A 27,306-nucleotide genomic window follows, 5' to 3' on the forward strand; every position below is an offset into this window, starting at 1 on the left:
AAATTAGGCAGGCTGTATGTGACTTGCTAAAGCCTCTAATGCACACTGTAAGAAGCTCACAGCATGCAGTGAAATCAGAGTAAGCATATTAAGCACTGGGGAGAAGCCTGTACAACTAAATAAGACTGAAGGGAGGTTCAGAGTTCAGCTTTCTGTGTACCTGCATGGTTCAGCTTTAAGTGCCCTGCATGGTTCTTTTTAATTTAATATTGATATTAATTTAGATACTCTGCTCAAAGCCATACTTTGTTTTCTTCATTTAGGATATAGATGGATTGGAAGTAGTTGGACGTGGGCGGCCTTTTTCATCTGTTTCTACAGAACATTTCCCGTTCTTACACGAGCAACATCAAGAAACCCCTACAGAAGAGAAGGAGAACCTGTAAGTATGCAAGGAGTTCAGGTTTATATTGCTTTTTTGTAGTAAAACAGAATTACATTAGATGTTAGTATATTATGTTTATTTTTCTCTGAGATGTCATCTGTTCTTTTAGGGATCCACTCCAAGATTACCCTGATGTAGTGCCAGAGTTGGTCTTCGGCCCGTCATTGCTTTTCTGTGGGCAACCAGCAACCTGGGTTGAGGATCCCGTGTCTCACAGGGTAACAAGTGTATACATATATGTCATGTCAGATTTTGTACTACTGTGCCTGAAATGTCTCCTTATATTAAAGTGTAGCTAAAGCCAAACTGTTGTATTTAGTTTAGGATAAAGTAGGCATTGATTAAAGCCCAGCTCCAGGAAAGGTAAAAGTTCTCCCTTGAAGTTGGGGGGTATGCCCACATTGGAAGTGTTAAAACCTAAACTTAAATCTACTCCCACCCCCATTCTGAACCTATTTTATCTACCCTGTAAAAGGAAACATGTCTATACTTACCTATTCTAAAGTTGCTCCGGTCCGATTACCTGATCTGGTCCCAGCGCCAGCTAGCTTCACTGTAGAGGAGAGACAGCCAACAATGGATGGCCCATAGTAAGTCTATGGATGATGCATCGCACAGGCTCTGCAGCCATTGTAACAAGTGTACACATATACGTCATCTCAGATTTTGCACTACTGTGCCTAAAACGTTTCCTTATATTAAAGTGTAGCTAAAGCCAAACTGTTTTATTTCATTTTGGAGAAAGTGGGCATTGATTAAATATAGAAGAGAATTGCTGCGCATAGTGAAGATATTACACTTAATTAGATGAAAATAATCAATACAGCCGCCAGCACCTGATCTTGAATCAGAGAAAAAAGATCTAAGCAAATGGTAATAAATGGTGCAGCGCTATAAATGTACAGTGTATATGAACAAAAAGTCCATCAGTCCATGGCATAATCATGCACAACAAAATGATACATAATGATGATAGTACACAGAGTCCACAACTGGCTGAAAGGTGCAGTCCCAAATGCAAACATGCAAATAATCCACCATCCAGAGCAAAGTGTGAGAACAGCCACCACCACGGAGATTAAATTGGCCTCTTACCAAAGCTCCATGATCCTCATTACAGGGATCATGGACAGCGGGAGATCAAAATCCGGAAACTGCAGAGAGAAATGTCTTAACCCGGCTCCCTGGTCGGTAGTACCCGCTCCTCTCATAGGCATTACATAAGGAGAGAAAGGACAACTCCCATGGTGTAGTAACGTCTAACAGCTTTTATTAGCATAAAAACAGACAATTGGCAACTCATATTTAAGCTGGGAAAGGTAGGCATGTATGTGGAGTATCTTCAGCCCGGTATCCCACCAGGAAACTTTCACATAATTGTCTGTTTTTATGCTAATAAAAACTGTTAAACGTTACTACACCATGGGAGTTGTCCTTTCTCTCCTTATGTAATGCCTATGAGAGGAGCGCGGGTACTACCGACCAGGGAGCCGGGTTAAGGCATTGATTAAAGCCCAGCTTCAGGAAAAGTAAAAATCCTCCCTTGAAGTTGGGGGTATGCCCACATTGGAAGTATTAAAACCTAAACAACGGATGCCCTATAGAAAGCATATGGATGATGCATCACACAGGCTCTGCAGCCATTGTGGGCGATCTCTCCTCTTGACTGAAGCCAGAGCAGTAGCGTTTATGTGATCGGACTGTAGCAACTTTAGAATAGGTAAGTATAGGCATCTTTCCTTTTACAGGGTAGATAGAATAGTATTATAATGGAGGGGGGGGGGGGTGGAGTAGATTTAGGCATAGTTAGGTTTTGGCTTGCCTTCTACTTTAAATGCTCGTTTAGTCTAAGTGACAGTAAATACAATGTTCCTCAGGCAAATGGCACTCCCTTATGCTCCAGCAGAGGAATGCACCTCTGTGTCCTCACCTGCAGTGCAGGGCTGTGGTCACTGCACTGGATTTTATAACATCAGGGGCATCCGACCACCAGAGTGTAGGGGAGGGGGGGGGGCGCAAGGACTACTCTAGCAGCACAGAGGCAGGGCCAGATTAACATAGGGGCTATTGGAGCTGCAGCTCCAGGCCCCTACCTTAATATAGGCCCCGGGTTGGCCATTTTCACTGTTACCGCTCTTCTGTCACTTGTAAACACAGAAGTCTGGCTTCTATGCTCGCTTCCCCAGGCAGCTCCCTCAGAACCTCCCCACACAGCATGAAGGCCGGACAAGGAGGGACAGTTGCCGATGCATGGATGTGTTTATGGGCTTCAGAGACAGCATCCCATGTTGAATTAGGCATGCATGGTTGCACCCTTCCTCCTCTGGGTGCATGCCAAGGCACGGCCCTTAAGGCCCTTCAAAATCCTCAGCACCAAGCCCATGATGCTCTTAATCCGGCCCTGCACAGAGGATCAGGTAAGTAAAACTGCTTTACCTGGTCGCCTAGACCTAAACAAGTAGTTAACTCTTGCAGTGTGGGCGCACAACCCCCCTGCAAAAGACGACTTTTGATTTTTCTAGAGTTTGGCTTTAAAGCTTGCACTTAGCCTGATCTAGTTCCTCTCTTCACCATTAAAATGCTAAAGAAATGTTTATATAAAATCTTTCGGTTTGCATTGCATACCTTCTTCTAGACCCAGTGCTTCTCAATGCAATGCAGGCAGATCATAGCTGGTGGAAGGGGCTGACAGAATTCTGTACAAAGCTTCCTGAAAATATCAAAGCACCCTCATTTTTTTTTTACAGTAGATCTTGTTCCTTGATTTAAAACATGGAGATGCTAATTAATAATGTTGGCCACTCACATAACAATAAACTAACAACTGAGCATCGTTTTTATTTTTCATATTAATTTTCATATTTTCAAAGATTTGATTTGGTTTGATTTTACACCAAGACTGATTGTCCTTTTTATATGAAAATATTGTTTGTAAATGGAAACAATTGTTTAGTACAATGGATTTCTAGAAGATATGATGCCTTTAATAAAATGTTTGTTAAAGCCCAACTCCTGGCAAAAAGAAAGATTTCCCATGCCGTGGGACCTTGCCCCCACTACACGGGTCAACTGCTCGTTTTGTCCTGGGGATTGGAGAAAGCTGTATACTCACCTGATCCTCTTCTCCCCTAGCAAATGGTACTCCCCCACAATCCAGGGGTGGACTGTTTCTGATATCCTCACATTCAGAAAACAACAATATCTCTCCTGCGCTCGAGTGGTATGCGGGAAGGTGAATCTTCTAGGCGGTTTTATGACACAAATGAAGTGGTCTTGCTGCCCCCCTCAGGACCAAGGGTATCCAAAAGGCACTACAAGAAAACAACAAGAGAAGGGCGCACCAACCTTGTGCATTACCACTTAAAAGTTTATTAAAATCAAAGAAGGGTAGCGTACAATATACTCACAAACGGCTCTGAGGAAGAGGGTCCTCCCTCGAAACGCGTAAGCCACATCAGGTTTGAGGATGCCATGACGCTATCCAACAGTAGAGAAGTGTCCTGGAAGCGAGTGGTGCCCATTTCCTATATGCTTGTTTATATGCTACGTTTGTGAGTATATTGTACGCTACCCTTCTTTGATTTGAATAAACTTTTAAGTGGTAATGCACACGGTCGGTGCGCCCTTCTCTTGTTGTTATCCTCACATTCAGAGCGGGTCTATGGGCTTGATGACATTAGGAACAGTCCACTGCACAAGACCGCTGGACCGTGGGGTGGGGAGTGTACAGGAGCAACAGGGACCAGTCATGTGCGGGGGGGATTGGAGGATTAGGTAAGTATATCTCCATTCTACAATCCCCTATACAAAAATGAGCAGTTACCTTGTGCAGTGAGGGCATAGCCCCACTGCAATGGAAAACATTTTTCTTCAAACCCTGCAATTGCATTGCTACAGTACATCTATGGCCAGCATAGGGCTGAAGGAAAGGACTAAGGGTCCATTCACACTTGTGCGTTGTGGCAGCATGTGCAGAAATGCACTTATTACCATTACCACAATATTGAAGCTTCCTTTTCTTCCTTTAACTTCCAGGACAAAGCTGGCATTTCTACACGCATCACGTTTGAAGCTCTCGCTGGGGAGAAAGCCTCATCAGTAATAGAGGTAGTCAACAATGGAAGTGCTGCTATTTGGTATGAATGGAGGCGCCTGCCCAATACCAGCAATCTGGGAGAACACCGCAAAGAGGCACTAGTACAACATTTCTACTTTAACACAAGTGCTGGTAAGGTGACAGCATGTCATGTTAGTAGAACAGATATGGATGGACCATTCCACCCAAAAGCAGTATTTCAGTTTTTTTTTGCTTTCAAACGTGTTTTATTGAAAAGATCAAAATCTTACAGCCAAGGGAGATAGGTACAATATGACAAAGTCACAATAGAATTATGTATAGACATCAATCCAAGACTGCTCTGTAAAATGAACCCTATGAAAACACAAACTACACAATATAGGCAATGAAAGAACATCAAAGGCCACGCTATAAGGCACAGTTATACCTTCATGAGGGATTAGCAAAATAAACAGCATTTGGTATCAGCCCGTGATTATTGGCAGGTATCCGGGACAGCCAACCAACGGTCCCAAATTTTATTGTACTGTACTTGGTTGGGCACCCTCTATGTACATAAATATGTTTCCTATAGAGTGTGGCGGTACTAACCGTCACTATGTGTGACGGATCACCCTGTCCCTGGATTGTAAACCCCTTTGTGTCATTTTCCTATGAGTTTGGGACATTGCCCTTTTATTGCATTTTATTTTCCCTTTATTCATCCTCTGAACAACTGAAGATGGCATGACTCATGGCATTGAGTTAATGTAATGTAATGTTACAGCCCATCCCCTCCCCCCCCCTCCTGTTTCTGTGTCTAATTGTGTGGATTCATGACACAGACAATGGTCTGGGCTGGAGACATCTCTCCGCAGGGGGTGTGTATTAAGACTGCCTGTTTCAATGTACAAGTTCCGTTCCCATTGGTTGGTCCTTATCTCCTTCCCCCCCCCTGTGGCAAGGCTAAGGGGAGTTTCCCTAACTGTGTGTAAAACTGTATGTCTTGGAATTTAATAAACAGTTCTTGCTTAGACTCATAACATAGAGTGTCATCTCATGTTTGTGGGAGAAGGCTATACCAGCTCTATCTCCCTTCAGCTTGGATCGCTAAATCACTAGCTATGGTAAGAGTGGTTCCCGCTCTACTCTAAAGCATCCCTCACACTAGGGGGGAAGAGAACATCTCTGGCGGCGAAACCCCTCTTTCTATGGGGGCGGCCGCTACATAGGGTAATGAAGGGTTGACTTCATAACACCAGGCAGAAAGCGTGGAAGGAATTCCCTGCATCCATTGGTGTGCAGTAAGCTTCCTAGTGATGAAAAGCACTTCCTGTACAAAAAGTTTCCCAAACTTCTCATCAATTGGGCTAGGGAAGATACCTAACAGGCACAACCTGGGGTTGACTGTCAGAGGTGAGCCCATCTTGCTATGGGCGAATTGAACTACTTGCGACCAATAGTCATGTATAACTGGACAGTCCCACAGCATGTGGAAAAAGGTCCCCTGGGGGTCAGAACGTCTTGGACATGTAGGGGAATGAGAGAGGCAATATCTTCCAATGCGTACTGGGGTCAAGTGTGCTCCATGTAGAATGTAAAACTGTGTAAGGCGATCTGAAGCCCTAGGAGACATCTGTTTACAAGAATCCTGTGTTTCGCCCCAATCTTCATCCTTCACGTCCCTGATATCCCGCACCCATCTGGATTTCAGTTGGTAGGCCAACTTAGTGTCTGAGGGAGTGAGAAGATCATTGTAGAATATTGAAATCATCTTTTTACGATCCAAGCCTAATATTGTATCCAGGATGGGGAGGAGGGCTGGGAAATTGGGTGTGCAGGACATGCCGTAGTTGTAAATATCATAAGAGCATAAAGTTGGAAAGGGAAAACTCATCCTTAAGTTCTTGAAAGGATTTTAGCCCAGCTCCAGTGAAAACCTGATATAAATATAAGACGCTCATGTGTACCATAAGGTCCCAAATTCTCAAGTGATGGTAAGCCATACTAAAACAGTCATAGTGTTCCTGCGTACTCCACATCCTTCGTAGTAACACCTGCAAAGGGTGGGTGACAATGTGGGTGGCCGGTTGACAACCCAAGGCTAAGTACCACCGTTTGTCCTTCTAGTTGAAGTAAAAAAGGTGGGAGAGCTGGGAAGCTATATAATATAAATTAAAATCGGGTAACAGCACCCCCCAGGGAAACAAGGTTTTTCAACAATTGCCAGGGTAGTTTGTGCGGGCTGGATCCCCAGACAAAGGGAACTAAGAAGAGAATCCATAAAACAAAAGAATTTAAGAGGGATATAGATTGGGGCATACCACACAAAGTACAATATTTTTGACATTAGAATAATTTGAATTCAATTGTTTCTTCCCATAACTCCTAGGAGGAGATGGCTCCATACCCGAGTCCTAGTTTTAATCAAAGTAAACAGGGGTTCAATATTAAGGGCAATATTGTCAGCAGGAGAACAGGGAATTTGCACCCCTAAGTATCTAAGGATGCTCACCCTGGTAAGGACAAGAAGGCTTGGAGGGGCGAGGGCACAGAGGGATCTAAGGGCAGTATTTGAGATTTCTCCCAGTCAGTGTTGATGGGGGATCCCATCCCATAGCGCTATCGTGTTCTGCCAGCAGGTAGCCTTTCCTGCCAGCAGAATACAATAATCACTGTAAATAGCAAATTACCATGAGATAGAGGCCAACATCCCAATAATGAACAATAATCACAAAGAAAAAAAAGAAAAAGGACGGATTTTCAAGGACAATGAAGGAGGCATGGTCACGAATACAACAATTTTTAAGTCAAATCAATTTTATTAAAACATAAGAATAAAAAAGATATACGTATGGATACAAAATTTTGCATAAAACAACCGTATTCCCTAAGGAATCATCGATACAAAATACCAAATTGGCAACATTTATGTCTCATAGCGGATATAGTCTGTAGGTCCTCAAAGACCCGACGCGTTTCGCCAGAGGCTTCTTCAGGGCCAGAGAGACCTTCAAGACATTTCTTCTACAAAAAATAATGTATATTGATCACATATCCCATAATCATAAATGTATGAAATACATGTGCATATAAACGTACAAATGTCTATATATACTGACCCCATCAAGTCATGCACCAGGCATAACATCTCCCGGGGCAGGTGTCGGGACTATATAAGGAGAGAGCAGCCACACTCGTGTATTCAGATCATGTATAACATAATGTGGATAATATGCTTATCATTGCCAGCTAGGAGGGGTATAGGTATCTAATTCAATTGAACTGATCACCCAGCAGGACAATTTATCATACCAGAATGTCCAGCAATTCACTAGGGAGACTCCCAAGTAAAGGGCAATACCTGTGACGATTCCTGTGTGAATCCCATGCAGTGTTTCAGCACGCACTAGTGTGAACCCAGGCTAAATTAGAACTTTTTTCATTTTTGGATAGAGTAAGGGAAGGTTATAACCCCTGTTAACTTTTTTATTTTCACCATCTGTGTCCCATTGTGGAGATTTTCCTTAATTTCCTATCCCATAGCCAAACAGGAAGTGAGAGGAAATCCCTGTAAATTAAAGGAATTTCTTGGGGACCTCCAGGTCACCAGAACTAGTGTCCCCATGAGAAGATTTCCTCTCTATTACTTTTCTGGGGACAACCCAACATTTTTGATTTTCTTTTACTTTCATTTTCAATGATAATGGTAAACAGGACAAATAGAGAGGGACAATCTCCCTGACGGTTGCACAGACAGCAGTAAGAACTGACAGGCGTTCTAATCCCTCTGCACTCTATCCAAAACAAATAAAAAAAAAAAAGTTTTGCCTTTAGTTATACATTAGGCCCCAGGGGCGGGGCGTAACATGGGGGTGTGGTGTAAATGGAGCGAGCTGAGGTTGCTGGGGATGGTGTGTGGCTGCCAGAATATCCTTTCCTCTTTTGTATTCATTTGAATGGTTTAAAATTGCTCTGGATCACACCAAAAGTAGTGCATGTACTACTTTTAAAAACGCACTGCAACCGGATCGCATGGTTCTGTGCTACTATGCAATCCGGTGCAGGAAAATGAACTGCGATTGCGATCTGCATTTGGGGTGTCGTTAGGAATACATTGACACCCACAGGAGATTACGCATCCAATGCGTTTTTGTATACTGAACCCCGTTCTGGTGTGAACGAGCCCTGAACCATGTATGGGCAGGCTTAAAATTCCAGTTGCGCCAGGGGCAGTAAAACCACGGCTCAGCCATCCGTTTTTTTTACCGCCCTCGGCCCCCAGTGTGAAAGAGCCCTAAGGAAAAACTTTATTGCTGTCCATTCCACTGTTGGAGATTTTTCCTTTTACTTCCTGTCCTGGTGTTAACATTGCCAGCGAGGCAGGAAGTGAAGGGAAATCACACTGCAATATAAACCCAACAGAGAGTCTGCCAATTCCCCTCTCTGGAGATACAGTTTAACAATATTTCGAAAAATTGTACATTGTAGTCCTGAATATAATAATGAAGCTATTTGGATATGCAGGAATCAAATTCTTATTTATATCTTTCGATCCTTTAAGCGATTTGTGAAATGCTTTATTTTCAGGTGTGATCCTCCCAGGAGAGACGCAGACCTTCCCTTTCCATTTCAAGTCTCCGACTGCAGGGATATTTGGGGAGAACTGGGAGTTCTGCACACACCCCGTGCTATTGGCTGGTGCAGTGATACAAGTATCTCTATGGGGAATCGCTCTGTATGAAGACAAGACTGCCCCTATCAGGGAGGAGCTACAGGTAAGAAGCGTCATTAATCACGTGCTTTTACTGACACGTGAATGGATTGGTATTGATATCCATGTCTACATGAATGCTTTCCTGATAGGGCCCAAAATACAGCAACAGTGTACTGTTAAAAAAAAAAAAAAATTGACCTTTTATTATTAAAAAGCCATCATTTGCCTAGGCTGAGATGATGTCATCAGTCTGCTGCAGGAAGAGGAAGCATTTCCTCAGTCTCCTCTCCCCAGTGATCAGACTGCAACGTTGCAACGGTCTCTTCTGCCAAAAAACACCACCAGCTAGGAATTGTTTTCTTTAACATGTTTGCAACCGTGCTACGTTTCTAAATGGCGGATTGGTGGACTGTTATTTCATTAGCATAATTTATAAACCTTGATTGAGGAAATACCCTTGGGTGGCCATTACACCCGCCAATTTCTGTGTACTGAGCTGTCTTTAAATGGCTTAGTACTCTAATGCCTCGTACACACGCATCGATTATTGGCTGGGAATTTTCGGCCAACGTCCGATCGGCCGATTTTCGGCTTGTTAGTATGATGCTTCCGACAACCGACTCCGACTTTTCGGTCGAAAAAAATCTGGTGTGCAGGCTATAACATTTTTGTAGGCCGTCAACACAATGGCCGATTTTCCGTCAGTCAGTACAGATTTCGGCAGACAAAAATCTGATGAGCAAGACTGGGCATGCTCAGAGAAGAAAAAACACACGGAAAGTAAACCAGCACATGACATCACTTCTGAAGTAGATTTTTGTTGGCCAAGAAAATTAGTGTGCAGTCTAGGCACATTCCAACCAACAAAACATCACTCTGGACAAAAGTCGGACGATCGGTCGGCCGATAATCGTTGCGTGTGTACGAGGCATAAGGGTCCTTTCAGACAGGCTTTCCGCCCAGCAGACTCTGTTTTTCTCAGCAGGGGATCGATTCTCCGATCCCCGTTGAGCAGGCGGATGACAGCTCCGCCTCCGCTTACTTTGCATAGATAGACCTATCAGATCCCCGCTCTCCTCTATGGGAGGTCGGATAAAAACGGACCGCCTATCAGTTTTTCATCTGATCCTATTCGATCCGATCCTCCAGACGGATGGAGAATAGGGTTTCCATCCGTCTGGGTTTCACGGACAGGATCGGATCAGATAGCGGTGGGTGTCAAGTCACCGCTGACACCCGCTGCTCCATAGGGGTGCATGGAGCATCCGATCAGGTCCACCTGAAAAAAATCTGACAGGCGGACCTGATCGGAAAGCCCGTGTGAAAAGGGCCTAAGGGTCTTTTCACACGGGCTTTTTGATCAGTCCGCCTGTCAGTTTTTCAGGCGGATCTTATCGGATGCTCCATGTACCTCTATGGAGCGGCGGATGTCAGCGGTGACTTTTATCACTGACACCCGCTGTTATCCAATCCAATCCTGTCTGTGAAATCCAAACGGATGGAAACCCTATTTTCCATCCGTCTGGAGGATTGGATTGGATAGGATCAGATAAAAATGGACAGGCAGTTAGTTTTCATCCGATTTCCCATCGAGGAGAGCGAGGAGCTAACAGGTCTATCTCTGCAAAGTAAGCAGAGGGGGAGCTGTCATCCGCCTGCTCAGCGGGGATCAGCGGATCGATCCCCGCTGAGCAAAACATAGTCCACCGGGAGTGGACTATGAGGGAGATTTACTAAAATTGGTGCTCACAGAATCTGCTGCAGCTGTGCATGGTAGCCAATCAGCTTCTATGTTTTCTTGTCAAAGCTTAAGCTCCGTACACACGTACCGATTGTCGGCCGTAAATATTCGGCCGACGACCGATCGGCCGATTGTAGGCTTGTTAGTATGATGCTTCCGACAGCCGACAGCGCATTTTCGGCCCAACAGAATCTGACATGCAGGCATTAAAATTTTTGCTGGCCAACACCAGAACGGCCGATTGTTCGCCAGTCAGTACAGATTTCGGCCGACAGACAGCAGATTAGCAAGACTGGGCATGCTCAGAAAAGAAAAAAGACAAGGAAAGTTAACCATCACATGACATCACTTCTGCAGTCGGCTGTTGTTGGCCGACAAAATTCGTGTGCAGTCTTTTGCAGTTTTCAACAGACACGACAGCCCTGGACAAAAGACGGCCGATCGTTCAGCCGATGATCAGTACGTGTGTACGGGGCTTTAGTTGAACAAGCTGAAGTTACAAGCCGATTGGTTACTATGCACAGCTGCAGCAGATTCTGTGAGCACCAGTTTTAGAACTGAAGGCAAAACTTTATCTTTTTTTCATTTTACATAGAGTGAGGGAGGGTTATTACCCCTGTCCTTTTTGCCCTCTGTATCCCACTGGGGAGATTTCCCTTTACTCCCTGTAACATAGCCAAAGCAGGAAGTGAGGGGAAATCCTTTGTTGTCACCAAAACTAGTGTCACCATTGGAAGATTTGCCCTATATTCCTGTTCTGGTGACAACTCCAAATTTGAGATTTTTTTTTTTTCACTTTTGGTGATAACAGTAAACAGGACAAATAGGGTGAATCTCCCTAAGGATGGGCAAAAGCAGCAAATAAATTATATCAAAATAAAAAAAAAAACAACCCCTAATTTTTTTGGGGGGGTTGGCTATACATATACCTTAAATGTAACTTCCAGGCAAATAGCTAAAGTCACAGGTGAAATGCATGTACAAGATTATATGTAAAGTTGTTATAGTTAAAGGAACACTGTGAAATACTTGCTGATTTGTATTTTCCAAGGAAATGAATGTTGGAGTGTAATATTAATTATCTGTATTTTTCCCTATTTGTTTTGTTGCTACTTTCACTGTAGAGGGAGATGGAGTCTCAGGAGGCCAAATTTATTGCTCAGAAGATAATACAGGAGATTTTGGATGGTGTTCGTAGCCCAGAGCGACCTCAGTCACCTCCCACACGTGTCACTGAAGAAGAAATGTTCCACCTAATGAACCCAGAGGTATTTCATCTATGGTGTGACACTGCGATCCATAATACTAATTTCATTGATTATTAAGTCTAACTGTTCAAGATCACTCCCTACTCACATTGCTTTCCATGTGATGGCAGCTCTATTCATTATACAGCACTAGATGGCAGTCTTGTCCCTATTTCTTCCGTATTAAAAGAATAAAAACGATTTTGTTTACAATTTAGAGCTGACTTCTCGCTTTAAAAAGACCAGAAGTCCCCAGTTACCACATATTTGGTATAAATGAGCTATTAATACAGCTGCAAAAAGAATGTATCTAGAAGTTTCAAGATCTTGCAGAACTGGATACATTTCTGAGAACTTGGTGTTACCAGTTAGCGCAGTATTTTTGGATGCCGGTGACATTTAGCAAGAATAGACGCCCAAAGACCCCGAGGCCCTTAGGTAAGTCTTTCATCTTTGGGTTATACTGCCACTTATAGCAGGGGTTTCTATACTTTCAAAACAAAGGGCCAGTTTACTGTTCTTCAGACTTTAGGGAAGGGCAGGCTTGTGCCAGTGGGAGTAGATAATGTCCTTACGTCCACTTGGTGACAGTGGGGGGGACTAGTATCCCATCAGTGTCAATGGAAAGAAGTGTGCCCCATTGTTGGTGTCAATGGAAACAATTGTGCCCCATTATTAGTGTTAGTATAAGTAATTGTGCCCCATCATTGGTGTCAGTGGAAGGAATTGTGCCCCATCGCTGGTGTCAATGGAAGAATTTGTTATCCATTGCTGGTGTCAATGGAAGGAATTGTGCCCCAACGTTGCTGTACATGGAAGGAATTGTGCCCTATCATTGGTGTCAATGGAAGGAATTGTGCCCCAACTTTGGTGTACATGGAAGGAATTGTGCCCTATCATTGGTGTCAATGGAAGGAATTGTGCCCCAAGGTTTGGTGTACATTGAAGGAATTGTGCCCCATCATTAGTGTCAATGGAAGGAATTGTGCCCCGTCGTTGGTGTCAATGGCAGGAACTGTGCCCCATCGTTGGTGTCAATGGAAGGAATTGTGCTCCATCATTGGTATACATGAAAGGAATTGTGCCCCATCGTTGGTATCAATGGAAGAAATTATGCCCAATCAATGGAATCTATGGAAGGAATTTTGCCCCATCATTGGTGTCAGTAGGAGGAATAGTTCTCCATTGTTGGTGTCAGTAGGAGGAATAGTGCTCCAAGGGCTGGATAAAGGCAAGCAAAGGGCCACAGTTTGGAGTTTGCTGGCTTACAGGATTGACATTTGGCCAAATGAAAAAACTATAGGTCAGCCTAGGAGAACCCCTCCTACCAGGATGCTTCAGTTTTTGGCTAGTGTACTTGGGAGGATTGATATCTTTTCTTCAGCTGCTGTGTAAAAGACTAACCTATTTTTACTAGACCCATTTCTTCGTATTCTTCATATTTGTCTTCAACCAAGATTCTTCTCTACATCTCTGCTAGAGCTGGTCTCAGCGAATGCAGCTATCCGTTGCGGCTTTCCTCAATCTGGCTTTCAGAGTGCTTTGTTCGGACCTCACCAGGCATTGCAGGGATAGAACATAAATTGCCTTCAGGCAGTAGGTTCTATGTAGAGCACTTTTCAGTCACCAATCTAAAAACAAATTAGCCATGGAATGCTTTCTAGTGTAGATCTAGCATTGCTTCATCACTTACGCTGTCTCTGAAGACTCACTCCATAAGTAGACTGGTTATGCTGAGCATCGGGAACTACCTTATGTACACTGGCTGCTAGGCATCTTTAAATTCCCCGCTTCCGTCCAGTTTTCACTGTGGGAGGGTGAAGTGGCTCGCTCTAACTTTCTTTCCTGCCATGAAGCTTTGCAAAGAGCCTTGCAATCGCTTTCAAAGAGTTACATGTAACCCTAATCTTTAGTCTGTTCATGCTTTCCGCCGACTATGACTTTGGTCATTTCCAACCGTCTAACCCTCATCTGCTACCAACTCTTTGGGTTTCTTGAGTAACTTAGTTCTCGGCCCATACCTCGAGCTTTAGGTTGCCATTCCTCCACATGGTCACAACGTGCCTGAGTCCAGACATGTGGTGGGGCAGCTGGTCCCCATAGCTCACACTGTACTAATGGCTCTGGGGCTGCAGGCTACAATCCTATTGCTCTATGCTCCTACACTTTATTATTTTATCAGAGGCCAAGTCTGGTGCAGGGAACTTCATTGTCGGTGGAGCCTGCTACATTAACAGTTATAGAGGAACCAGAAGTCTCACTGTGGCAAAAGAGGTAGATTAAATCTTGTCCTGGGCAAAATTTCAGGTTCCCACCTTGTCTACCAAGTACATCCAAGGCATAAACAATCAGCAGGGAAGCGAGAGAGAGAGGCGCCAGGCAACCACTGGTGTAGCACAGTTTATTTAGTAACAGAAAATAAACATATAAAGATATCAAATTGGCTGAGGAAGGAGGCATGGCTAGCCTCCGAAACGCATTACGATTGGTTGTTCCATTCCTCGGGTTGACAGGTGGTTCTCGGCTGTGACAGCTCGCTCCCCAGCATCCTCTATCCATCATCCACTGGAGCCGCTGCAGCATGGAGGATTGATAGCCCTGTGTCACGTACCTGATCCGAAGCCGGAGTGTAGAGAGGGCTCCCCTTGCGGCTAGATGCAGGGCACCCCTGGAGGTGAGACAGGGAGTGCTGTGCCCGAAGTAGCACGGGTTGCCGGCTGGGATGGCCAGATGGTGGCTGCAGCCAATGAGTGATAGGTCCAAGGCGGATCTGGAACACTTGATAAGCCAGGCAGGTGTGCTGCAGGAACAAAGGTAAGCTGGGTAGCCCACAGGAGACTGGTAATGCAGAGTCAATAGTCAAGCCGGGTCAGACACTGGAGAAAGAAGAGAGTCCAGGGACAAGCCAAAAGGTCAAGAGCCAGAGGTATCAAGAGGAGTCGAGGTCAAGCAATCCGGGTCGGCAACAGGAAATCCAAGATTAGCAGGCAAAACAAGGCACAAGGGACACGGGAAGCTGAAGATCATCCAGCAGCTAGTGACTGTCATTGCTGAGCTTAAATAGGCCGTTTGGCGCCAAGCGCCGTCACGTCCTGCGTGCACGCGTGCGCATTGGCGCACGCACGTTCTTGGTTGAGTTTGCCCAGAGTTGGCCGCGCATGCGTATTCGCGCCAATGCGCGAATGCGCTGATTAGCCAAACTGTTGGAGGTTACCTGACACCCTGATCATGGGCGGGACATTCTCCTGAGCTTCTTACGGTCCCAGACCCCCGCTTTTGATACCTTTTGTGGGTGTAATTGTATGTTTTTTTAATTCTGTTACTAAATAAACTGTCACCTAGCACCTCTCTCTCCCTTCCCTCTTCTGTTGCAGTGTGGGTTCCCAGATGCCCTTGCTATTCATTTGGATTGAGCATCGTACTTTTCTATGAACATTACATTTGGTCATTTGCACCTTGACAGTCGAGGGTAGTGCTGAGAACTTTGTTTGTCTTTTATAAACAATAGGCAGGCAGAATTCCTCAGCTAATATCCCCTTGACTACCAGGGTAGTGGTTTCTACACCCAGAGGTGTCTCAGAACCTGTATCACATGTGGGGGCTTTTTTTTTCAGCGTGAATGTGCGGGAACGCAGGTCCGGCACCTCCAGCACTGAATGCATGTAATGGCAAAGGGTTTGGGTTGTGCTGCAGTGTCTATTGATGCTGGCTGCTGGGGGATCTATTGTTGCTGGAGGGGATATATTTTTGCTGGAGGGGGGGTGGATCTATTGTTGCTGCTGCGGATCTGTTGTCTCTGGAAGGGATCTGTTTTTGCAGGGGGGGGTCTGTTGTTGCTGGGGTTGGTCTCATGTTGCAAGGGGGTCAGTTGTCACTGAGAGGAATCTACTGTGGACGAAGCAGTCTATTGTAGCTGGCTGCTGGAGGGTCTGTTGATGCTTTCTGTGGGTAGATCTGTTGTTGCTGCTGGGGGGTATTTTGTGGCGGTTGATCCATTGTTGCTGGGGAATCTATTGTTGCTGGGGGGAGGGTCTATTATTGTTGGCTGCAGGGAATCTATTTTACTGCTTTTCTTGTTATATGTAACAAGTTTCATACAAATTACTTAGTACCACAAATGTTACTTGGTTCTGTATTCTCTAAAATGGGCAGTACTGGGAGGTGGATAGGGGGTGCAACCAAGGAATGGTGCTCGAAGGTAGGTAGGGGCAGACACAAGGGGTAACTATGAAAGGGGAGCACCTATTCTCTGAGAAAAAACATATGTGGGGGACATTGGATATGGAGCTCCTGGCCTCTAGTTTGAACAAAAAACTGCAAAGGTTTGTCTTCGGATACAGGGGTCCTGCAGCAGAAGCAATGCATGGTTTGGTTGCTCTGTGTGATCAATTCTGATCTATACCTTCCTTCTCTGATGCTTCATGCTCATCTGCTTCACAGAATCAAAATGGAGGGTTTTCTATGATCCTCATTGTTCTGGACTTGCCTAGGAGGATGTGGTACACTAACCTGGTAAGGTTCTTCGCAGATGCACGGTGGGCTCTGCTAGATCGTCAGGGTCTTCTATCTCAAGGATACATCTTGCTTCATAGTCAATGGATTTAACAGCATAGGTTTTGAGAGATGGGCATTTTCAAGTCTGTGATTCCATTGATGCTAAAAGCTAGGAAGCTATTCCTCACAAGGTCCATCAATAAACATGGAAGGCATACTTCACTTGGTGTGAATCTCAGGACTTCCACCCTAGGAGTTTATCCATGGGACGAATCTTCAAATTTCTGCAGATGGGTTTTAATTAGTGTTTGACTCTCAGCACTATTAACCACTTAAGCCCCGGAAGATTTTACCCCCTTCCTGACCAGGGGTTTTTTTGCGATTTTTTACTGCGTGATTTTAATGGACAATTGCGCGGTCGTGCAACGCTGTACCTAAACGAATTTGACATCCTTTTTTTTCCCACAAACAGAGCTTTCTTTTGGTGGTATTTGATCACCTGTGCGATTTTTTGATCATGCGCTATAAACAAAAAAAAATGCGTAACTTTTGCAAAAATAACAATATTTTTCACATTTTTTTATATGAAATTCCCCAAAAAAATGTAAAAATCTAAATATTTTAACATTTTCGGCCAATTTGTTTTATGCTACATATGTTTGGTAAAAAAAATCGCAAAAAGCGTATTTTGATTGGTTTGCGCAAAAGTTATCGCGTTTACTAACAAAGGGAAAGATTTTGGTGTTTTTTTTTTTTAACGAGTAATGGCGGCGATCTGCGTTTTTTTTTTTGCGGAACTGCGACATTGCGGCGGACAGATCGGACCCTTGACTGACATTTTGACACTTTTGGGGTTACCAGTGACATTACTACAGTAATCAGTGCTATACATATGCACTGTAAAAATGACACTGGCAGGGAAGGGGTTAACTGTATTGGAGAGGGAGGGGTTAAGTGTGTCCTAGGGGCGTGTTTCTAACTGTGATGGGACATGGCTACTAGTGTAAAAACAGAGATCAACGGTCCTACATAGTAGAACCGTCTGATCTCCATTTTTACACAGGGGAGAATGACAGGCGGCTTGTTTACATCAGCCGCCTGCCTTTCTCCCTTCCCGGCGAATGATCGCGAGTGACCGGCGGACATCGGGTCCGCCGGTCACACGCACGGACTTGTTAGGGAACGAGCCGGGGAGGGCTCGCGCCTCAGCGGGCGCACGCTCGCCCGCTATTGGCTCACAAGCCAGTGACAGGCTAGTGACGTACCGGTACGTCACTTTGCCTGGCCGGGGCTGACCGCCGCAGTATATGTACTTGCGGCGGTCGGCAAGTGGTTAAATGAGCACTATTAAATGAGAAGTACAGCCAATGCTCGTTTGGCTGTACTTCTCTTGTGGATCACAGGAGTGCAGTTTGTTTAGTTCGTTCTGCACTCCTGTGACCCGTTTTCAGCAGACAGTGGACTGAAGCCCGCTGACATCACAGAGCAGGTCAAGGCTGGGGCAAGATTGCGACAATATGGTCAGGATCTGCCCACAACCCTGGACCGGCACCTGGCTTGGCCTCTCAGTGAGCCTCTGAGAGCCTAAACCAGCCTCTCCTGTTCCCTCCACAGCCCAGTGCTCCAATGAGCGTGGGGGGAGGGGGGCGGGCGGAACAATAAGCCGGTGACTGACAGTTACCAGCTCTCTGCTCACGAAGCTCTCCAAGAACCGAGTGATCAGCGGTGTTTGATCCCTCGATTCTCAGTCTTAGAGCCGGCGCAGGGGACAGATGCAGCATCGGACTGCTGCTGCATCCACTTAGGTAAGTATGATTCTTAAAAAAAAAAAAAATACAGACTTCTTTTAAAGGTGGGGTTTCTGCCCTTTTTGTCTTTCAGAGATCGTTGACCTCTCACTCCATGATTAAGACCCTTGTAAAGGGGGACCTCCCATGTTGCTTTACTTTGCATTTGATTCTCTCTGTGCTTCAGAAACCAGGCATTTAAACTCATTAGACATTCTCACTAGAAGATGGTATTCTTATGCCTCGTACACACGCAAAGATTATCGGCCGACCGATCGTCCGACTTTTGTCCAGAGTGGTGTTTTGTTGGTTGGAATGTGCCTAGACTGCACACGAATTTTCTCGGCCAACAAAAATCTACTTCAGAAGTGATGTCATGTGCTGGTTTACTTTCCGTGTGTTTTTTCTTCTCTGAGCATGCCCAGTCTTGCTCATCAGATTTTTTCTGCCGAAGTCTGTACTGACTGACCGAAAATCGGCCGTTGTGTTGACGGCCAACAAAAATTTTATAGCCTGCACACCAGATTTTATTCGGCCGAGGAGTCGGTTGTCGAAAGCACCACACTAACAAGCCGAAAATCGGACGTTGGCATTAATAGTCATCACCTCTTTGAAGCAAATGTCTGAACTTTTGGCTTTATCTTGTAAGGAACCTTTTCTGGTTTTGCATATGGACAAGGTGGTGTTAAGGCTGAAAAAGTCCTTCTTGCCTAGGTAGTTTCTGCCTTTCACCTCAACCAGGACATCACTTTTCAGTACATCTGTGCGGCTCATCTTCTGTTCACACATTCTCTAAGTTCTACCAGTTGGGCGTTGCAGCCTTCTCTAATGCCGTAGGGTTCTTCAGGCAGCATTTTGAGCTGCAGGCAGTGCCTGGTTCCATTGTTTTTCTTGGGCCTGTTATCGTTGTTTGCTTTGTTGCCCATTCATCAGTTGGACTGCTCACCAAGGCTGTATCTCTGTACTAACAGGTCATCAACTAAAGAATACTAGGGAAGCTGTCCCCATGCAAAAAGTGCTTGCATTGATAGTTTAGCACAGTGTTTCCCAATCTTTATTCAGTCAAGGCACCCTTTACAATTATGGACAATCTCAAGGCACCCTCCAAAATTATGGACAGTCTTGAAGCGCTCCATTCTAAAATGTAAAAGCTATTCTGATAGTTTAAATAATGCAGCAACATTCACACACATAGAACACCAAACGTGTTAAAGGTGATTTATTCTTCCAAAGCAAATACTCTTTTGCAAACTAGCACTGACTAGTATTCCAATGTTTCTCTTTTCCCTCAGTTTTTCTCCAATGAGACCTCAAAGCTGATGGAGAGAGGCAAGGGAGTGTCAAACAAGGATGATATGCAGGCAACTGACATTTTCCTTATCAACTGATGATGCCATTGGTCGTTAGGAGGTTGCCAGCTAGAAGGTTGTAATGGTGCACAATGAAAACCTGGTGCTTTGTGTAACCAAAAGGCAGATTTCATCCATACGCGGGCTTGTATACAATTTTGGGATAATTTTAAGGCATTTTGCCAAGGCCTCCACTGACCGCTCTCCACTCACAGGCACCATTTTAACAGGCGTGATCCCTAGAATATTAACTTTTTTTGTACTGTGCAATCAGCTTTACACATTAAAGTATATTTTAACAGTACTGCACTATCTGGAGCATTTATTTTTTACCCTAACTGGACCCTGAGGATCTAGCTTATCCAGGAGGGGGACCCCGGACCGTAGGGGACTACAAAGCCCAGAAGTCATTTCTCTGGCCCAGGAGGCCACAAGGCTCTAAAGGTCTTTCTACCGTACGATAATTAAGACCCACAACTTCTGGTGAGTGCATACCCCCATTATTCCTTAAAGCCAACACCACAAGTACCAGCAGTTGGACTACTGGAGGACTCAGCACAAGCACTTGCACTTTCTCCCCCCCTTGGCACCAAAGTTATTTCTTATGCACTAAAGTCACTTATGAACTTTATTTGGACTCATTTGGCACTTATTTGCACTTTAAGGCATATATGTGATTTGATTGACTTTCTTGTGACCTAATTTATTATGACCATTTATTGATTTTACACTGTATTTATTGTGATATATCACCATCTAGTATATGTTATATTTATTGAGTTCATTAATTCATCATTTTATTTATTTATTTAATTTATTCTTATCACTTTATATTTGCCTCATACATCTCTACCCAGGCTACTGACAAGCAATTGTCCACCCCTGGCTAGTAATAGCAAGCGCTATATTAAATCCCAACTACTTTGGGGTTTCTTTTTACTCATTTTGCCAAGACACCCCTGAAGAAACCTCAAGGCATCATAGGGTGCCTGGGCACCCTGGTTGAAAAAGGCTGGTTTAGCATATGTAATGTACAGATAGGTTTCCTTTATTATGCCTAAGTGACAAATACGACTCTTTACGTCTTTTATGTTATACTTTTATTGCAGTTACACTACAAAAATCAGACCGTTCAGGAGCTGCAGCAGTTATGGAGGGAGTTTATTTCTCCAGACACACAGACCAGTCTGGTTGTATCAGAAGACTCAATGGATCATGTGCTGGTCGGATCCTACCTTCTAGAACAAAATGGCTCGGAGACTGAAGAGGAGCCCAGCTCACAATGGAACTTATCAGTTGTACATCTGAAACAGGTCCTTTATACGGTTTCCTTTATAAAAAAAAAATGGTTAGCAAAGAAATTTTAATGGTGTTGTCATAAAAAAAAAAAAAGGAATTTAAGGGACATGCCCTTTAATTCTGACCTCCATTATTTAAAGTGACTAAGACCCCTTTCTCACGGGCGATCCAATCCGATCCGCCTGTCAGTTTTTCCGGCGGACCTGATCGGATCCTCCATACATCCCTATGGGGCAGCGGGTGTCAGCGGAGACATCTCTTCTGCTATCCGATCCGATCCGTGAAATCCGGATGGAAGGAAACCCTATTTTCCATTCATCCATTCGTCTGGGGGATCTCCCCATAGAGGACAGCGGGGATCTGACAGCTCTGTCTCTGTACACAGAGCGGAGACGGAGTGGTCATCCACCTGCTCAGCGGGGATCGGCTGATCAATCCCCTTCTGAGCAGAACGGACTCCGTCGGGTGGTGCGCCCTTGTGAAAGGAGCCCATCTCTTTAAACCAGGACACATATGAATTAAATAAATTCTGAGGCTAATATAATGCACTTAAGGCACTTAGGCCCTTTTGACACGGCTCCGTTCCATCGACAGAGCCGTGCTGCTCAGCGGGGGATCGATCTGTGTCTCCGCTCTGTGTGCGGAGAAGGAGGTGTCAGATCCCCGCTCTCCTCTATGGGGGAATCAGATGAGAATGGACTGCCTGTCCGTTCTAATCCGATCTGATCCGCCAGACAGATGGAAAATAGGGTTTCCATCCGTCCGGATTTGATGGACAGGATCGGTTCAGATGTCAGCGGACATGTCTCTGTTGACATTCGATGTCCCATAGAGATGCATGGGGCATCCATTCAGATCCACCTGAAAAACTGACAGGTGGATCTGAACGGTCCGCAAGTGTGAAAGGGGCCTAAGTGAGTTTAATTACCCCCTAATCAGCCACAGAACCTGTGTAATTAATATGTGTCCTGGTTTAAAGGGATGAGGTGGTAACCCTAATCAGAACTAGTGTCCCCATTGGAAGATTTCCCCTCTATTACTTTTCTGGGGCCAACCAAAAATGTGGGATTTTCTTTTACTTTCACTTTCAATGATAATGATAAACGGGGCAAATAGAGAGGATGAATCTCCTTAAGGCTGGGTTTTCCGGCATCCAATTCCCATGACAGGAGAGTGTGACCAACTTTCAATGGAGCCGGTTAACACAACTCCGGGGTGGTCGTGGACCGCAATGCAGAAGGGTCCTGTGCGTCTTTGGCTCCGTTCATAAATGGTTAATGGGGATGCACCGGACCCCTGCTGGGACCCGCTCCGCAAACAGTGTGAACCCAATCTGACAGTTGCACAGACAGCAATAAAAACTGTCAGGGAGTCTGAGGCGGTCGATACTGATCGACCTGTGCGGACGTTCCTTCAGGTGCTTAACTTATATTTTTATAATGCGCTTCATGATTCTGTGTTAGGTTACAGTTGTATTTTTGGCATACCTTTAAATAAAGAATTTATATAAAAAAAAAAAAAAAACTGACAGGGATTCTAATCCTTCTCCACTCTATCCAAAACGGAAAAAAAAGAGTTTTGCCTTTAGTTATACTTTAAGTATAGGAAAGCCACAACAGCACAAATAAAGCAGAAAAGTAGCATGGGGAGCGGCAGCAGATCTTGCCATAATGTGCAAGTATGCTAAGGCTTCTTCTTAGTTAAATGACATCTTCTAGCGTCATTCAAGCCTTTTCTGTGAGCCCAGGCTGTCATGGCTGTCACATTTCTAGAACAATATTCACACATATGAGTGCCCTTCATCACCCACTGCTACTAGGCAAGAAGAGAGAAAGAAGAGGGATGTCATTGGACCAGCAGGATGACAGCTTGAATCAAGGTATATAAAGCGAATTAAGTATTCAGACCCCCCTTCACTTTTGTCAATGTTGTTATGTTGCAGCCGTATACTACAGTTGTTTCAATACCTTTTTTCTTCTCATTAATCTACACTCAGTACCCCATAATGACAAAGTGAAAACAGAATTTTAGAAATGTCTGTGAATTTATTAAAAAGCAAAAACTTTTTTGAACAAAACACTTTTGTTGAGAAAAAAACATTCCCCTCTGGGTGATCTCTGTACATTACAAGGATTTTAACAAACTTTGTTGCAGATTCCTAACTTTTGTTATTCTGAAGAAATCCCTGTTTGTTCCTCTGTGCTGAGTGAGTCAAATGGGAGTGGTTTCATAATTATCTGTCAGCTGTGGCAGCTGCAGGGCTCTAATGAGGAAAGCTGCTGGGCCTGCATCCCTTTAGACGTGTTCCTATTGGGAGTATCTCACCAAAAATGACATTTTTGTTGCAGGGGATGCCAGAAATCTGACTTATATCTTAGGCCCCTTTCACGCTATCCGTCCGTCGGATGGATTCCATTTTTCTCAGCGGGGGATGGAGCCGCCGATCCCCGGCTGAGCAGGAGGATGACAGCTGTGTCTCCACGCTGTGTGCGGAGACACAGCTGTCAGTTCCCCATGCATCTCTATGGGGGAAATCGGATGGGAATGGACCATCGGTCCATTCTCATCCGATCCCATCCGATCCGCTGGACGGATGGAAAATAGGGTTTCCATCCATCCAGATTTGACGGATCGGATCGGATGTCAGCGGACATGTCTCCGCTGACATCCGATCCCCCATAGAGATGCATGGGGGACCGTTCAGATCCGCTAAAAAAAACGTTGATGATGTTTCTGGGGTGTGGTCAGCAGTGGTGTATTTTGGTTTTGTGCTGCCCTAGGCCTGACTAAACTTGGGCACCCATAATTTAAATATGACCCACCCCTTCCTGTAAAGGCCACACCCTTTCCTGTTTATGACCCACCCTGTCATCTGTAAACCACAGACTACAACCACAGTCTATCAGTGCCCATCAGTCCAGCCTCATTACTGCCCATCAGTACAGCCTCATCAGTGCAGCATATCAGTGCCCATCAGTGCAGCATATCAGTGCCCATCAGTGCAGCCTCATCAGTTCCCATAAGTTCAGCTTTAACAGTGCCCATCAGTGCAGCGTTATCAGTGCTCATCAGTGCAGCCTCATTACTGCCCATCAGTGCAGCCTCATCAGTTTAGCATATCAGTGACCCCTCATCAGTGGCCATCAGTACAGCCCCATTAGTGGCCACCAGTGCAGCCTCTCAGTGCCCATTAGTTCAGCCTATTAGTGCATCATATCAGTGCTGCCGTATCAGTGCAGCTCTATCAGTGCAGCTTATTAGTTCTGCCTCATCAGTGGCCATCAGTGCAGTCTATTAGTGCCCATCAGTCCAACATTTCAGTCCCCATCAGCTTTTTTGCTGCCCCCCTGCAAAGTGCTGCCCTAGGCCTGGGCCTTGTTGGCCTAGGCCAAGATACAGCACTGGTGGTCAGTATACATTCTGTGTACAGAACATCTCTAGGTAGCCATATTGCATTGCATTTTTAGAAAATTACAACAGCTGCAGATTGAAAAGGAAAGATAATTTTTAATAACATTCAATTATGATATGACTTGTGCAATTGTATACGCTATATTGTTTTTTTCTTTATTTGGTATTTTTCACCCACAAAAGTGGAGTTACCCTTTAAATATCACATTGGCATAAGTGTTCAGACCCTTTGCAACAACACTTAAAATTTAGCTCAGGCACCTCCCATTTCTGTTGATCATTGCTGAGATGTTTCTACTCCTTAATTGGAGTCCACCTGTGGTAAATTAAATTGATTGGACATGATTTGGAAAGGCACACAACGTACTATAAAAGGCCTCACAGCTGAAAATGGATACTGTGTCAGAGCAAAAGCCATGAGGCTACACTCAGTACCCTATAATGACAAAGTGAATACAGAATTTTAGAAATGTCACTGAATTTATTAAAAAGAAAAAAACTGAAATATAAAATGTACTTAAAGTGTCACTAAACCCACATCATAAAAAACTATCAATAAATGGTGTATTCCATGCTGTTCATACCGCATATCAAGTCGTTCTCCATTATTTCCAATGAGTACCATTCATATCTGTGCGACTTGAAGTCGCACCGACTTCAAAGTAATCCTTGCATGACTTTGGCCCGATTTTGATGCGTTATGAGGTCCAAAGACATTCAAGCCCAGTCAAACTCGCATCAAAATCACGGCAACAAAGTCGCGGCAAAATCGCGGTAAAATCATGCAACTTTGAAGTCGCACAAGCGTGAAAGGGGCCTTATAGCGCAAAATCTAAAAACCGCAGAGGTGATCAAATACCACCAAAAGAAAGCTCTATTTGTGGGAATAAAAGGACATCAATTTTATTTGGGTACAGAGTCGCACGACTGCGCAATTGTTAGTTAAAATAACGCAGTGCCAAATCGCAAAAAATGGCCTGGTCATTAAGGGGGTAAAACCAAAAGCAGGATTGTGTTCTTCTTTTAGATAAAAGCTAGACACACATTGCAATCTGATTGTATCATTTCCTTACCAACGTGTAGTGTGACAGTGTGCCATTAAATTTCTATCCATTTTGTACAAAGTTTCTACCATCAGACGGTAAAGTTTGTGTCTGGCGGCTCTGTTATGTCCTAATGCTGTGCTCCTTTCCTCCCCAATGTCAGGCTTCAGATATGATCCCTGAGGACGAACCACGAGAGACCTTCCTGTGTAATGTAAACAGACTCGTCAGTGAACTGACCACCCCGGCTCAGGAGGTTCCTGTGGACCTGTTGCAGCAAGCTTGGTCAGTGGTTAATGTTTGCTTGTGAAGTTTCTGAGACTCTGTTCTGCTTGTACAGTATATCATTCAAAAAGGAACATGCATAGATTGTAGGGATCGACCGATATTGGTTTTTCATTGCCGATACCGATACCCATATTTTGGCCATCGCGTATCGGCCGATATGGGCCGATATTTTGTACATCCTATGTCAGGGTCCGAGACTAGTCTTCTCCTCCTCCAACCATTAGGTGGTGATGCTCATGTAAGGGTAAAATGATGTCACATAGCATAATTCCATTTACAAATGTTATTGAATATGTGACTCATATATGTACAAATTAAAGATATAAGCAATTCCACATTAGCAGATCTGCTGGGAGAACGGTATCTCTCACCCACTTGCCGTAAGTGACAACGCTCCGTCCGGCATACGATCTTGGATGTCACGTAGTCACGCCAAGCTTGACCACGCACGTGACCTCCGAGATCGTATGCCGGACGGAGCGTTGTCACTTACGGCAAGTGGGTGAGAGACAGATCGGTATTGGGTGGGTGAGAGATGTAGCGGGTGAGAGACAGAGCAGTATTGAGTGGATGCCGAACGGATCGGTATCACCCGGGTGTCACTTTCGGCAGGTGGGTGAGAGACGGATCAGTATCGGGTGGGTTGGAGATGGAGCGGGTGAGAGACAGAGCAGTATTGGGTGGACAGAGATGTATAGTAACTAAGTAGAACTACTTCACTACTGTACTTAAGTACGGAAAGGCGGTATCTGTACTTTCCTAGAGTAGAATTTTTTTCTCCTACTTCCACTTTTACTTCACTACATTTTTTTCAATGATTTCAATACTTCTACTCCGATATTTTTTTCTTGTGTTGCATAGTTACTCGTTACCAGGGCCGGATTAAGAGCATCATGGGCTTGGTGCTGAGGATTTTGAAGGGCCTTAAGGGCCGTGCCTTGGCATGCACCCAGAGGAGGAAGGGTGCAGCCATGCATGCCTAATTCAACATGGGACGCTGTCTCTGAAGCCCATAAACACATCCATGCATCGGCAACTGTCCCTCCTTGTCCGGCCTTCGCGCTGTGTGGGGAGGTTCTGAGGGAGCTGCCTGGGGAAGCGAGCATAGAAGCCAGACTTCTGTGTTTACAAGTGACAGAAGAGTGGTAACAGTGAATATGGCCAGCCTGGGGCCTATATAAAGGTAGGGGCCTGGAGCTGCAGCTCCAATAGCCCCTACGTTAATCTGGCCCTGCTCGTTACAATTATAAAAATGACCACTGCCAGAACAGTAGATGGCAGGTTTCATGAAGCTCAAAACATGTGTATTATCAGCGCATACGAAAATAAATGCTACTGTATGTATAAATAAAAGCTGCATTTGAAATAATAAAAAACAATATGATGTTCAAACTTTTGACTTCTTTCTTTAATAACTACATAACACAGTACTTGTACTTTTACTTTCAGTACTTGAGTAGCAACATTTTTAAAAAAACTACTTGCAAT

General features: G+C 44.6%; 1 protein-coding gene across 1 annotated transcript in view; it reads left to right on the top strand.

Moving 5' to 3' along the window:
* The window catches only part of MYCBPAP (MYCBP associated protein), an 80,802-nt gene that overhangs the window by 28,770 nt on the left and 24,726 nt on the right, over window positions 1-27,306 (top strand). Inside the window, exons 9-15 of the mRNA XM_082272496.1 lie at window positions 264-382; window positions 495-603; window positions 4,421-4,613; window positions 9,033-9,220; window positions 12,025-12,168; window positions 20,887-21,090; window positions 25,694-25,815. Of these exons, the coding sequence (XP_082128622.1) occupies window positions 264-382; window positions 495-603; window positions 4,421-4,613; window positions 9,033-9,220; window positions 12,025-12,168; window positions 20,887-21,090; window positions 25,694-25,815 (1,079 nt within the window). The remainder of the gene's footprint in view (window positions 1-263; window positions 383-494; window positions 604-4,420; window positions 4,614-9,032; window positions 9,221-12,024; window positions 12,169-20,886; window positions 21,091-25,693; window positions 25,816-27,306) is intronic.

Source organism: Pelophylax lessonae (assembly GCF_965119305.1).
Source record: "Pelophylax lessonae genome assembly, chromosome: 11".
NCBI classification, from domain to species: Eukaryota; Metazoa; Chordata; class Amphibia; order Anura; family Ranidae; genus Pelophylax; species Pelophylax lessonae.